General features: G+C 38.6%; 2 protein-coding genes across 4 annotated transcripts in view; both read left to right on the forward strand.

Annotated features, from left to right (window-relative positions):
- itpr2 (inositol 1,4,5-trisphosphate receptor, type 2) overlaps positions 1–15,846 on the forward strand; it is a 1,448,083-nt gene that overhangs the window by 1,244,272 nt on the left and 187,965 nt on the right. The gene's annotated exons all lie outside the window — the stretch shown is intronic.
- The window catches only part of LOC114662175 (prelamin-A/C-like), a 264,345-nt gene that overhangs the window by 213,154 nt on the left and 35,345 nt on the right, over positions 1–15,846 (forward strand). For all 3 annotated transcript variants that reach the window (XM_051930054.1, XM_051930055.1, XM_051930050.1), the window contains exons 15-16: positions 4,283–4,455; positions 10,178–10,275. In XM_051930054.1, the coding sequence (XP_051786014.1) occupies positions 4,283–4,455; positions 10,178–10,275 (271 nt within the window). The remainder of the gene's footprint in view (positions 1–4,282; positions 4,456–10,177; positions 10,276–15,846) is intronic.

The raw sequence follows: 15,846 nt of genomic DNA on the forward strand, positions 1-15,846 counted from the left end.
ATTTGAGGAGTAAACCGTAAGACAATGATATTTTTATATTATGCACATTAAAGAACCATCAACAACAGATCAAATCAAATTAATAATATATTGAACAATTATTATAAAAGTAAAGTTGAATAAATCAGACTCTGGAGGTGCATGATTAAATGGTAAAGTACCACTTCCAGTTAGCGGAAATAGCCCAAAAGTTGATAGAAATCTACATTTTGTATCTAATACTTTTATACAAAATCTGGTTGACCTAAGTGAAAGTGTACTCGTCATAGTGTTTACATACACACACGCACAAACACACACAGAGACAGACACTCAGACATAGTTCCAAAAATGGTATTTTTGGACTCAGGGAGATTCATCAAAATCTCGAAATGGAATTTTTGGAGGATTCCAATACTTTCCTTATACTTCCTACATGAGAAAGTCAGGGAGATCTAAAATGTCGAGATTCATCAAAATTTTGACATTGAATCTTTGGACAATTACAATACTTCCATCCATCCATTTTCCAACCCGCTGAATCCTAACTACAGGGTCACGGGGGTCTGCTGGAGCCAATCCCAGCCAACACAGGGCACAAGGCAGGAACCAATCCTGGGCAGGGTGCCAACCCACCGCAGGACACACACAAACACACCCACACACCAAGCACACACTAGGGCCAATTTAGAATCGCCAATCCACCTAACCTGCATGTCTTTGGACTGTGGGAGGAAACCGGAGCGCCCGGAGGAAACCCACGCAGACACGGGGAGAACATGCAAACTCCACGCAGGGAGGACCCGGGAAGCGAACCCAGGTCTCCCAACTGCGAGGCAGCAGCACTACCCACTGCGCCACCATGCCGCCCCAATTACAATACTTTCACTATACTTTGTATACGAGAAAGTTAAAAGTGAAGGACTGAAAATTACTCATCCGTTTTAGACTTCAACTCATTTGGATCATATCCTTGTAGAGGAAAAAAATCTATGAGATAAGAATGACCTGATGTTGCATAGTTAAAACACTAACAAGCCATAAATAGAAATAAGGTATGATATTGGCAAGGACTGGCTTCTAATTTGGCAAATGTGTTGGAATAAAAACCATCCAGGACAGACATTGCTCAACACTGGTCTAAATGGAAAGCTTAATTAATTAAACAAGTTGAGCCCTTTATGTTCATTCTTCTAGTGAATATTCAAAAGAATATTTAAGTACTCAAACTTCTCACAGCAATAATATAAAACACATAAAAAGATACAAAAGTATCTTGTTATTATTATGAATACGAATTCTTCTGTCCATTTTTTTAACGAGAAGGCAGACTCCCAGAGTGGAATAAAGCCTTCCCATCTCACTGATTCAATATGTGACAGTTTACAGCTGCTAGTCTAACACAATGTCTTCAGGCTCTGAAAGGACATTTAATTCACAATGTTGGCTTTATTGTTTAATCAATCTCTTTACAAGATCTCTTAATCAATTTCTTTAATCATCTCTTTACCGTTTCTTAGTGTGTCTAAGTCAGTTTTATAGAACTGTCAAACTCTGCTTTGGTTGTTTTCCATTTGTTTTGATTTTGATTTATGAACTTTGTCTTTGATTGGCCCTTTTGCAGTTGGTTTTGCTTAGATTGTCTTTCAATTTTATGATCAGCTGTTGCTTACATCTTCTTCCTACTTTTGATTCTGATTCTTGACGTGTTCAACTAAATTAACCCTTTTTTGTCCATCATTGTCTTCATATCATACAAGTTATCTTAGAATGGCTGTCTGCTCAATGGGCAGGTAATTATTTATTTCCAATTTGATGTGAAATGGATTAGGATGATGACGTGAGTTACTGAGTTCTGAGAATAATGCAAAGATGGAAAAAGTCATGGTGTCTCAACTGGGAAACCCCTTTAACTGCCATTGTGTTGAGGCAAAAGGAAGAAATGCAGAGAACAATCCAAACGTTGTTGTGTTTTTAGAAAAACAATTTCAGGAGGGCCCGTTGTGTTCTCTCTATGGTCTGTTGGTCAGTTGACAACAATTTCCTGTCACAGAGCCCCTTTATTCTTCTGGGCCAGAAGGGGTGGAGCTGAAGGCGGAGTAAAAGTGATGTCACTATTCTTCTTCCAGGCAGTGTTCCTCCATTCTAGGGAGGAGGGAAACGTAAAGTGTGTGAACAACTGTTCTCTTTCTCCCCCCTACAAAAGCTGTATGCCCTTAAATCGGCCCCCATAAGAAACTCATCACACTTCCATATTTGACTGTATAAGCGTGATACCCTGAAACATGCCAACAGGTGGAGTAATAATAAACTTTAAACAAATGGTACCCTGATCTTTTTCACACTGAAATGACAATGCGACCAGTTCCATGTACATAATAGATAGATAGATAGATAGATAGATAGATAGATAGATAGATAGATAGATAGATAGATAGATAGATAGATAGATAGATAGATAGATAGATAGATAGATAGATAGATAGATAGATAGATAGATAGATAGATAGATAAAAGAAGACCTCACATTTGAGGAGAAAATGCTTTGAAGCGGTGGTTTGTGTGGCTACTTCCTTAGCCTCGCTTGCATGCCGCCTCGGCACCCCCTCTTTTGTTTATGTTCTTCGCGCCGCCGCCGGCTCCTCAAAGCTGGGATTGTAATCCATGGAGAGCCTGGTGTCCGTGCGATGTCGTCCGGAATATTATGGAAAATCGGATGTCGAGCAACTCTCGCTCCGTACGCCGATAGATAAAAGATCCTGCCGGCTATACATGTATTTATCCAGTCAGGGTGAAAAAAACAAACTCTTGAGTCTAAGAGCACACAGCCGCAGTGTCTAAGCGCGCTGCCATTGTTCCTTCTATACAAGATGCTTGATAAATGCAAACCTAAAGTTGAACATGTGAGTAATAAAATAATATTACACTGTTTAATGATACAGTCCTTGGGTGTTTAAAAAATTAATTTAATCATATCACTCTTATTTACCACCATCAGCTTTGCCCTTTCACAGTTCTTTCACTGAATTCTCCATTAAGTGTTGGCAGTTCCTCAGAACATTATGACACAAATGAGAGGAAAGAAGAAGAGAAAAACAAATGACTAGCAGGTTTTGATGTAATGCCCTTTCAAATTTACTTTGCAAGTACCGTATATACTCGAATATAAGCCGAGTTTTTCAGCACCCAAAATGTGCTGAAAAACGTCACCCTCGGCTTATATTCGAGTCAGGTCCCCCGGTATATGAACAAGCCAGTTTCCCTTTCGGTTTGTGCGCACCAATGATTTCCACACATCTTCAGTCTCTCCATGTGCATTCCCTGTGCAGCGAGCGAGACAGAGAGACAGACACACACACACACACACACACGCGAGAGAGAGAGACAGACACACACACACACACGAGAGAGAGACAGACACGCGCGAGAGAGAGACAGACACATGCATGAGAGAGAGAGAGAGAGAGACAGACACACACGTGTGAGAGAGAGAGAGACAGACAGACACACGCACGAGAGAGAGAAAAAGAGACAGACAGACAGACAGACACACACACACACACACACGAGAGATCGAGCGAGCAAGCAAGCAAGCAAGATACCATATTGTTTTTGCTGACCCTCTTCTCCACTTACAGAGCTAGTTTATAATGTTTTTCTTTGAAATAAATACTCAAAAACATTTAACCTACTGATGCCTCAATTAATGTACGGTAATTTTATTGGTATTTATTTTGATTATTGAAACTTACCAGTAGCTGCTGTATTTCCCACCCTAGGCTTATACTCGAGTCAATAAGTTTTTCCAGTTTTTGTAGGTAAAATTAGGTACCTCAGCTTATACTCGAGTATATACGGTACATTGAACGTGTTTTACTCATTTTGCTGCAAGTATTTCAAAGATTAGAAACTGCAAAAGCACAAAATGAAATAAATTAATGTTAAACTCTGTTCATCTTTCTTTAGTTTCCAGGCAGCCATAATGTCAGTTATGTATTAAGTCTAGATTCAAGAAAAAGAAAACTGAACCTGTGTTCAATGTACTTAAGACATTACTGTAGGGACAACTTGCCAACTTCTTCTCTGCTATAACACAGTTATACTTTTGGTACTTTGGTACCTCACTCATGCAAATGCTACAAACGTGTTGCCTTTGTTCTGCATTAGATGGAATCAATCCACCATCTACAATGGAGTACTTTATTATTTTCCATATTTGCACTGTATATGTTTTTTTTTCTGTTTTTGATTATGATAGCAAATATTAATTTGGCACAATTGGTTTGTTTATATGAAACTAAAGGGAAAAAGAAGCCCCTCTTGTACTCTTTCCTACTCGAAGTCCATGGGCTCAGAGCAGCAGCACACCGACTCACCCAGCGTACACTCTGCCCAGGACACTGGCAAAGGGCAACGATGGCAGCAGCTTGTGCAGGCAGGCACGATCCCAGTCGGCAAGACCGGATCCAACTGTTGGTGAGTACGCAGGTGTCTTTACAGTCTGAAAGTGTGCAGTATAGGATGATGAACTAAAAGTGACAGTGAGCTGAAAAATGTAGAGGATTTAATTAGTTTAAATTTGAATACTTTAAATAAACAATTTTGAAGATTTGTGGTTTGGGCACAGAGACTGCTTCTTAGCCTACAAATGAATCACTGACAAAGATTTAAATATTTGGCATGTCTGCAAGAAATTAATGTATGGGAGAGGCGTGTTAAGTTTCCTCCGAAAATTCTTGGCAAAGCTTATCATCTGAAAATATTATTCATTTACTAGAATCTATTAAAGGAATACTCCACCCAAAATGGCATTTTTGTGTATGTGACTTACCCCATGTAGTGTTTAGTGATGCCAAGAGAAATTTTCAGTCTTGTGTTTTCATGTAGATTGGAAATAACAGTTTCTGATAAAACAGACATCTATGGTGACCAACACTGGACAACAGAAAGCAATATCAAAAATGTTGATGAAAAAATCTCACATTACTCATGTCATATAATCTACATATCAAGTCATTCAATTGTATGCTCACAATGTCCAAAAAATGTATTTTTACCAAGTAAATAAATTGTTAAATAAAACACTTCTGGAAAATGCTCTTGTGAAGGTAAATGGAATGCAGACAGACATGAACAACTCTCCTCTCATCATTACGTTTTGTGGCACCCGGACGGGGCTCACGCCCGGCTGCGATGCCCAGGAAGACAGGAGGAGGGCTCATTCCTCCTCCAGAACGTGAGGGGGCGTCCGCCCTGGTTGTATTGGGGGCCACGGGTACAGGGCTTGGAAGCTCTACCCTGTAGGGGCCCGTGGCCACCGCCAGGGGGTGCCCTGATGCCTTGGAGACCCTGGATCCCAGCGCTTCCGCCACACCCGGAAGTGCTGGGGGGAAGAAAAGAGGGGACACCCGGAGTGCTTCCGGGTATGCAGCCAACACTTCCGCCACACTGGGGAGTGCCGGTGGAAGATTGCCGGGGAGCACCTGGAGCACATCCAGTTGTGTATAAAAGGGGCCGCCTCCCTTCAGACGGAGACAAGAGTCGGGTGGAAGGTAGATGATGTCGGGAGGAAGGCAAGGAGGTGGCCTGAAGAGAGAGAAGGCATTGTTGTGTGGCCAGGACTTTGGGGTTTGTGGGTACTTGAACTTTATAAATAATATTGTAAATAAACGTGTGTTGGGTGACCTGAGCGTGTCTGCCTGTCTATGTCCGAGCCAGTCTCCACAGTTTATATTCACTGCTGTGAGCCTCAAGTGGAGTACCTCGGCATTATAGAGAGGTGGTCTGTGAAACTACACGACTGTACTGACCTTCTGCTTGTTGAGGCATCTTGAATGTGCACAAGTCAGAGGTATATTCTCTTCCTGATTCTTTTTACTTGCTTTTCTTTAACTTTGGTTTTGCACGTCTCTCAGTTTGTGCTTTTTGTTCATATCATATGAAGGACAATGTTAGCCAACCAATAAGCTCTTACTGAGCTGTACTCCTGACCAATGAATGAGGTGGAGAGGTGGGTCTCAATTTAAATGCTCAAGCATTCCTGAATATATTTCATTTTTGTTCGCCATAGCATTTTTCTGAGGTATTTTTTAAAAAAAAAACGTGTTTGGCATGTTGTGAGTATATGACTGGATGACTTAACATGCGACACAAGTAATGTGAGATTTTTTTTTCATGGACTTTACGATACTGTTTGCTGTTGTCCGGTGTTGGTTCCTATTGACCCTATTGTATCAGAAACTTTGTTATCTCCGTTCCACGTGAACAAAAATATTTTTTGTTGTCCATCACTATATACTACATAGAGTAAGCAGCATGTAATTAACATATATATATATATATATATATATATATATATATATATATATATATATATATATATATATATATATATATACACATTTATATCTGGTGGTGTGTTCCTTCATAGAGCCCTTTAACAGCTGAGAGCTCAAAATGCCCCATGACACAAAATATCAGCAAAGGTCAAGCCATATCAAAATGATGTTTATATTCAAAACATAAAATGGATAAAACCAAAGAACACAGTAACAGAATACAAATTTTTTTTAAAAATGTCACGTCCAGTACAAGTCAAGGAAACACTACAAAAGCCAACCCACTAGCCAATCTCAGAAACATCTAGCAACATTCCCATCTCTGGTTGGGACTTTCTTGGGTCTTTAGCCCAACTATCCAGCTGTCCACACAGAGAGTGAGGGGAGTTACTTCTTAAGTATGGTCTATATCACAGCATTTTCCTGTTTAACCCATATAATTTACTTTCTTTACTTGTAACCCTTTTTAGTTGAACAGCTCGATCAGTGGCCATTCATTTTTCCAAAATCGCTCTGGCATGTATTCTATATCCTAAAATGTGACACCATTAAAAAAAAAATTCTGCAAATTTCTGCTAAAACTACACAAGAGCATAATAACACCAGGCTCTTTGGTTCAACTCCGTATGAAGTGACACAGAGGTTAACATTGAAATTTGGGGATGTGCCATTAGAACTGTAGCCACGAAGTACTTCTTTACTTAAGGAGCTCTGAGAATCTGGAACAAACTACCAAAGCATGTAGTTGAAGCAGAAACCTTGTCAATCTTTAAGAAAAATCTGGATGAGATATTAGGACAGCTTAGCCATTAGCTAAAAAAAAAACAACCTTGATGGAATGATTGGTCTCCTGTCGTTTGTCAAATTTCTTATGTTCTTATGCAACACTTTAATTTACTTGGCCATTGTCTGTTTTGAGTTTAGATGTTTGACTCGTCTTTGTATTAGTTACATACTCCAGTTGTATCCTAAACATGTGCATGTTAGGTTGCTTAACATATCTTGTCATCCTGAGCAGAGTTAGTTCCTTCTTTCCACCCACTGGTACTGGACAGGCTACATCTCTCAGCAGCCCTAAGTCAGTAAGAGTAATTAAAAAATGAATTCAAACATATTTACTTAACAAAGAAACTACAGCATTCAAATCTTCCATGCAGAAACAAATTAATGAATCCTCTGTTGGGCTCTCTTTTTCAAACTTGTCTGGTTACTCAGCAGTGGCTACAACTCACACCAGTCTGTTGCTGATCGTATAAAGAAAGAGCCTGAGAAGTGTTTACCCTTTTAGTCTGTTTCCATAGACCTAAAAATCGATAGGAAAAATTACAAAAAAATGTAAAAGTTAGTAAAACTTAAAGTTTATGAAAAGAAAATATTAAATTGCCATTTATGCTTCTAATATAGTTTTGTTATATTTAGCATTGAAATTTCTGACCTTGCCTCTGCCTTTGATGTTTGAACTTGCCTTGCCCTTTGAATCTTGTTTTTTACCTGATTTGCTTCTGAACCTAATTTCCTAGTTTGGTTCAGTCTTTTGTCTGGTTTTTCAACCTCTATATCCATAAAAATATATATTTTTCTGTCACAATTTTGTGAATAATAACTTCTGGTTCCTAAATTGAACAATTCTTGGAGTCGTATCTTTCTACAGTCTACACCAGCGATTCTCAACCTTTTTCTCCTTGTGAACCCCTTCAAAAATACCGGAATAAATTGGTGAACCCCCTGTGTAGTCATTACAATATACTACAGATTTATCCCTGTACATTGGACATTTTGTTTCAATGTGTCTACAAAGCAGTGATGGTTTTAAACTGCTGTTGGCCAGGACTTCATTACAAATTACACAAAGTGTTTGAGGTTCTGACTCATCCCCGGTAAAATACAAACCCATTCGTAAATAGTCGCTGTCATATTTTCATTTCTTCTCTTTTGTCTTACTATGTCCGCCAATTTTTTCCTTGCTTTCAGTCTCACTACAACTTTCAGTATCATCACCGTGTTGGTACCAAATCAGGGACTGAAGTAGAAGAAGAAGCAATTGGTTGCTCGTCCAGCTTTTTGTCAGACTTGATAAAACTACCCGTTTTTTAACCATCGATCCATAATAAAATTATGGAGTAATAATTATTCACTTTCACGTTCGACGTGCGCATGTTTAAGTAAAAAGTCTTTATCGTAATTTATTTACACACACTATGCACTACCAATTTATCTTATTAAAATCACTCATGGTTCTTAAGCGTGTCGTACGATTCAATTCGACTCTACTCTCCCTTGTCTGATCGCGGCGTTTTTATATCAGCAGACGTTATTTTCGTTCCTTCAAGCATGTTCGGGGTTCTCGGTTCGCTAAATTGGAAGTTTCCGGATCATACGAGAATGTACACGCATCACCAGCAGCGTAGCGTCTCATTGTGTTACAGATTGTTACCTGACTCGACTCGACAATTTTATGGAATCTTCCGTCGCAATGCGCAAGTGACTGAGATAATATTCATGAATTTAACATTTAATTGATTTGTTGACCCATTTTTATTATTGTATTATTAATAGTACTGTGAATATATTTGCCTACATTTAATATTTTGTTATATTTTTTACGTTTGGGATTTAATTTGCTGCCATTACAATATTTTTTTCGTGAGCCCCTTTTATAGGGTTCGCGAACCACCGGTTGGGTATCACTGGTCTACACCATGGCCAGAGGGAGACACAGTGGGTGCAGTTCCTGTACTCCTGAAATAAACATACTGTAATTTTATTTCAGAATGAATAAGGGCATCTTAACTACAAAAGTGTATAATATAGATAAATAGATAGAACTTTATTTATCCCCAGGGAGGAAATTTAGCTTTTTACATAAGCTCTTTAATTAAATAAATATACACACACAATGGTCTGAACACATCCCAGGGTGAGTAAAATGGAAGAAAATTTAAAAGGTAAGAAAACTTGGCAGTCACAGTCCCAGTGAGACATCATGCAGACATGTTGCTGTTGTTATAAAGGAGCCCCAGTAGCATTTCTTGACACACTTCTGCTGAATAATTTGTTGGCTGAAAGTCCTCAGTGTTAGTGTGTCACAGAGAGAATGTGCAGCATTGTTCATAACAGCAAACAATTTCATCCTTTGCTCCAACCTCAAGGAGGTCCAGAGTGTGTCCCATAACCTAGCCTGCCCTGTTATTAGCTTGTTGATTTGGTGGGCCTCTCTTGAAGTGATTCTACCAGCTCAGCACAGCACAGCGTAGAACTTTACACTGGCCATCTCAGAGTTATAGAACACAGTCTCCTAAGAAAGAACAGCCTGCTCTGCCCTTTCTGATATAGTTCCTCTCTGTTATGAGACCAGTCTAACCTGCTCTACCACCTCTACAGCCACTTCCTGAATAGTGACTGAACATTGAGGGTCTTGGATGTGGTGAAAGTCTATAACCAGTTCCTTGGTTTTGCTGATATTAATTTGCAGATAATTCTTTCTGCACCCAGAAACAAAGTTCTTCACTTGAATTTGGATAAAGAGAATACTGTATTTATTTGTTATTGATCAAACTTCAAATTCATTTTCATTTGTAAAGTTAACAGTACTTCAGTGTAGCAAAAATGTGTGGAGAACTGAGTCCATACTAATTTGTTAAACAAATAACATTTTATTATTCTGTTATGAGTGTCCAAGTGAAGAAATTCTCAGTAGAGTACTGATGTTACATGATACACCAATAATGATTATGTTCAGGGCAAAGCACATTTCTTTCCAACAATACAGGCTACTAATAAAACTGCATTCAAACTTCATGCTGCACAACACTGAAGTAAATAATTTTCTGAGAATTTACGCCATGTCATATTTTTTGTAGGTGAACTGTATGCCAGCAGCATGAGTAGTAAGAGTGCTGACCCCAGGAGGGCACACAATGTTGGTGCCCACAGAAGAGGTCCAACACGTTCAGCAGGGGTATGTATGACATTATTCCTTATCTTGCTTGAACATTAAAGTTGTTCTTCAAGTTGTGTGTGAAGTTGTTCTTTAAGTTGTGTGAGTTTTGATGCTATTGTCAAAATGGTCATTTTCCTATTAAACTATCGGCTAAAATCAAATGAGTTGTGGCTGGACTGAATGCTGCATTTTTTAGAATAGGCACTTTAAGAAAAGTGTTTTAAAAACTTTGAATACATTTAAAAACACCTATATCAATGTGGTTAGCAACTCTATCAGTGGGAAGAGAATTCTTTTTTAAGAAGAAATGCTAGATGTCAGTTTAACAAGAAACTGACTCCCCAATACGGACAGAGGGAGAGCTAATCAAGACTGAGCTGCGAGCTCATTATTCTTTTGACTTCTGCTCAGCATACAGCATAAGGCCTTGGGCTGGCTTCTGTCCAAATGAGTTCACACTCAGTTTTAAAGCAACTAGCAACACAAACTCATTATGCAATCATGGAAAATGCACTCTGAGGACTCATGTAAAGTATACCTGAATTAATCTGGGCTGTTTGTGTTGGGTCATTAATAAACAGTTACAAAAGGGATACTAGGAACTTCTTAATTTTTCATCATTCCTAGAAAATGGGCAAGGGGGGGGTATGTTGGTGATATGCATGTAATGATGCTAAGTTTGCTTCAGTTAGGTTTTGTTGTAGAAATAAAAATATATGCAGTAATGCACTGATTTGCAATTGTCAAAACTGACGTACGAGAGCAAAACAGAAAAAGTTAGTGCCTCTTCAAGCAGACTATTGTATAAAGACTGAGAAGGAAAATGAAGAGATATAATAGAGAATGAGAGAATAAAGATGTGCATTTATTATTCAATTGGACTCTTTCTAACTAATGAAGTTTGCTTTTTAGAAACAAAAAAGTTAATATTCTATGGTGTGGCTATTAATCAACATCTTCTGCCATCTTTTTATTTATCTTTTTCTTAAAATATGCAATTTTTAGCCCTAACTGGTATGCATTAAATATCAGTCATCAGTCAGTCTATCTCTAACCCTCTTGATGCAATTCAAGATTGTTGGCAGGGCATGAAGCAGCCCTGGATGGTGGCCAGACAATTGAAGGGCTCTGTATTTAAAATGTATTTTTCATTGTTCTTTAAGCAATAAGCTAGGTATGAGCTGTGTTAAAAGAGAACTCAGCCCATCTCTAACAGGCTGTATTACTAATGAAAACCTTTTCTTTTACAAAGTATATACTCCTGCACTGCTCTGCCATGTATATGTTCATAAATATATAATACATCATTCATATTTTGTCTATTTCAATCACCACTGAGTAAACATGTAGGTACAGAAACATTTTTAAAGTTGGTTTCCCAGCTGGCAAAGACTTGCTGGAACACTAGGGGCATTAAACCGGCACATGATGTGGGACGAGTTCTTTAAAAGACGGACACCTATGATGGCAGTGGGCACAGACACAGTGGTTGAGAGCTCTTGTGTTTGTTGTTATTCTGATCGTACTTTAGAAATTTCACCTGAGTTGATCAAACATAATACGGTACAGTCGTGAATCCCTGTCACAAATCGGGATCATGCAACAACAACTGCCCGAGATGGATAATTATAATTTTTTACATTATTTTACAAATCCAATCAGATTTTTTATCTGTGTATGTGTGAGGATGTGTGCATCTCTGGGAGAGCTGTTTTAAATTTCGTTGTATTGTTCTCAATGCAATGCCTATAAAAGATATTCTATTCTATTCTATTCTATAACTGAAAGGTCCCTCCATATCTGGTTTGTCTGAAGAGATGCTCCACAAATAAATAATCTGTTGGCACCAGTATGAAAGAGTGGACATGGGAAAATGGTAGGAGGGGGCTGCAAAGCTTTCTCACATACACTAGCAATCAAAATTAGAGAACTAATTACATTTTTGTAATTTACAAAGTCACTGCTTATCCGAGTTGAATGTTATCTCAACATGAATAGAAGAGACATATTGCAATCATATTTCATCAGTGAAAACTATCCCACATCACAAAATAAATGATTTAAACAAGATAATTGAAGAAGGTCAGCAATCAAAATCAGAGAACAAGTTGTTGGAAATGTCTTGAAATACCAGGCAACACCAACCAAATAGCCAGCCTTGGTAGGCTTTTTGCAAGATGGTGAGCTGCTCTAGGGTCACTGAAATGCTGTGATGTTGGGTTGTTCAGATGAAGGCTGATGAGATGACCCTTTCAGCTAGTGGAAGAGAAGTTTGTTATTCTAAGAGTGCAGTAACTTGAATATTGAAGCTGTACAAAGAGGCAAAGTCATTCAAGCCTCGAAAAAAAGGCTGGTGCCCTCATAAGATGGGTGCACGAGAAAACAGGAAGATCTGGAAACTCTCTGTGGGGTTCAGTTCAACACAGCAGCTGGAATTGCTCATCAGTTCAATGGAATAGTTAAGAATTTCTCTTGACTTACAGTGTCTCATTGTCTGAGAGAATTGGGACTGAAGGTCAACTCTGGAGTTAACAAGCCTTTCAACAGCAAGAAGAATAAAAAAAGCTAGACTAGCCTTTGCTGAGGAGCATGTTTTGTGGACTGAGGAGAGCTGCTCCAAAAGTATATTTCAGTGACAAAAGTTTAATTTAGTTGGTTCAAATGAGAAACATGTTCAGCATCAATCTGGGGAAAGACTGAACCCAAAGTGTGTAAAGAAGCATCATGGTGTTGGGATGTTTGGGGATGGTTACAAAAAGTGTGCCACCACAGAAAAAAGTTAAAAAACGCTGCTGTACACATTTGCTTCTGACATGCAAAAAGTCCTCCATAGCAGCTATCTTACCTAAAAACTGACACCATGCATTACTTGGGTGGTTATGTTGCGTTCTATGCATAAATTAGCGAAGATACTGCAAACTGGAATAATGGGTAGGGATAATCATTATATAGATAGATAGTGTAGCAGTAGAGGCTTTTATCGACCTCTTGCACCCTCAGGTACCACGCCAGACACCAGGTAAAAGTCCAAGACTTATTTATTTTATGATAATACAGTGCACAAAGCACCCTCCACTCCACACTACTCATATACTCAATAAACACTCTACAAATACCAATCCTCCTCTCCCAGTCACTTCAACACCCTACCTCCCAGCTCAGTTCAATGTCTGGGCTTTCCCAGCGTCCTTTTATACCCCCTGACCTGGAAGTGGTTCCTGTCCAACAATCCACAAGTCCTCATTATTTCCGGGTCAGGGTAAAAGTCTCTTCTCTTCAACCTGGAAACACGTTGTTTCTCCTGTTCATGTGACCAGGACGTACTTCCAGGTTATAGGGCACAACAGTCCAACAACCTCCCTACAGCGACTCCTGGTGGCCCCCATGGTATCCAGCAGGGCTGTGCATACAAACTACAAAGTCCATGAGGCCCTGCTGGAATTCGGGGAACGTTCATGCTGTCGGGAGAGCTCCACCTGGCGGCCTGGGGGTGAGGTCCGGAATATTTAGCTGGCCATCCACCACAATAGACAGACAGACAGACAGACAGACAGACAGACAGACAGACAGACAGACAGACAGATAGATAGATAGATAGATAGATAGATAGATAGATAGATAGATAGATAGATAGATAGATAGATAGATAGATAGATAGATAGATAGATAGATAGATAGATAGATACTTTATTAATCCCAAGGGGAAATTCACATTCTCCAGCAGCAGCATACTGATACAAAAAAACAATATTAAATTAAAGATTGATAACAATGCAGGTAAAAACATTATACTTGTATTTCATAGAATTCTGTCTTTATGTTAGGGCAGTCAGCACTGCAAGCTACCTGACAGACTGGCAAGTTAAATAAAGAGGTAATACAGACTTTTTTTGGTTTTAGTGCCACTCAAAGATAACTTTTTTGCACTTACATAGTATGGCATTGATTCGATCTTCTTACAGAAACATGAAATGGGAAGAAAAAAAAACACAGTTTTTATCTTTATGACTTTTCTCTAGCATTGCACCAGGTAGGATAATTATCGCGATATAACTTTTCCTCAGTAGAAAGATACAGCTCATACAGCTACATGCCAAGGAGAATGCTAATGTGTATCAGTACCTCCTTCAATGACATGTGGTTCCATCCCTCACTTTGTTTTTCTCCACACTGCAAGCAATTCTTAGAAGTGGAGAACATTAAAGTGATGAAATGGCCCACCCAGAGTCCTGATCTGAACCTGATTGAGCATCCCTGGAAGATAACTGGCGACAAAGTTATGGCAAAGAAACCCACTACAGTTACTGAATTGTGGAAGAAGCTGGAAGACAAGCGGAACAAAATCAAGCCAGAGCAGTGCAAAACATTAGTCATGTCCTATAGACACAGATGTGCCAGTCATTGAAAGCAAGGGCCTCCACACTACCTACTAAATGTTGAAAACTGTCAAAAAGCATTGACAAACTTCATTTGCAGACATCTTTTGCAATACAGTTGTAACATTTCTCTAATTCTGATAGCTGTAGTTTTTTTTTTAAATTACTTTTTTGCCTTGGTAATTTTTGAAACATTGTAGTAAAACAATAATCATACCTACAGCTAAAATGACATTATATTTTTAGCAGTGACAGTCATCAGTATTTGAAAGAAACCGTTTTTCATTAATTGTTCTCAAATTTTGATAACTAATGTAGACACGTCCCTGCTGCTTATGTTAAAGATACAAAGTGTTTGTGGCCCTTAATCAGGATTAAACTATTTCTGGATTACAAATGATACTTCCGCATCTTTTTCCAATCTGTACTTTTATTTCAAAGTGACATGCTGAAATTTTAAAGACTAAATTAGCTATTTCACAGCTGGTATCTTAAAGCAAAAAACTGAAACATGATACTTGCAAAAGTTTTCATGTTGTGTGACTTAGTAAGTCTGTGTATTCTGGTTTGATTAAAGCTGCCATAATGAGCATAGGTTTTGTCTTCTGGAATTCATAGAATAGATTCAAAGAATTTACATACTAGTGAATCCACAAAAAATATTTAACTTTAAAGCTTTAGATATTCATGTATTTCCTCATGTTTCGTAAATGCTTTGCCATTTGGAAACTGAAGTCTGTCCTAGCAGGAATTACTGACAATACAGAAGACGACAATTGGTCCTAGATGGCTTGCAGAATCTTTGTTGGAGTTCTCATGAATAAAGCTTCAGATTAAAGTTTATATCCCTCTCATGCTGTTAGGTTATCCCTCAGTGGCCAACAAATATACGTCTACTGTTTTCAACCTGTGACATTCATCTGTAGCTTTCAAAGTTGGCAAAATGCATGCTGGAAGTGCAATATTAGACAATATCCTGGAATTTGAAAAATGAGTAAAATTTGACAATTGATTTTCAAAACCACATTTTGAAAAGCCACAGATTTCACTGCATTAACAATGTTTACCACTTACGTAATGTCGATGGCATGGTTCCTAATCCAAAGAGCAGGTATCTTGATTGCCACTTGATCATGTTACCACTGTATTCTCAAAGAGTTCATCTACTTTTTTTTTTACAAGGAAATTGCAAGCAGAGCAACTGGAGCGGCTG

This window comes from Erpetoichthys calabaricus, chromosome 1 (genome assembly GCF_900747795.2).
Source record: "Erpetoichthys calabaricus chromosome 1, fErpCal1.3, whole genome shotgun sequence".
Classification (NCBI taxonomy): Eukaryota; Metazoa; Chordata; class Cladistia; order Polypteriformes; family Polypteridae; genus Erpetoichthys; species Erpetoichthys calabaricus.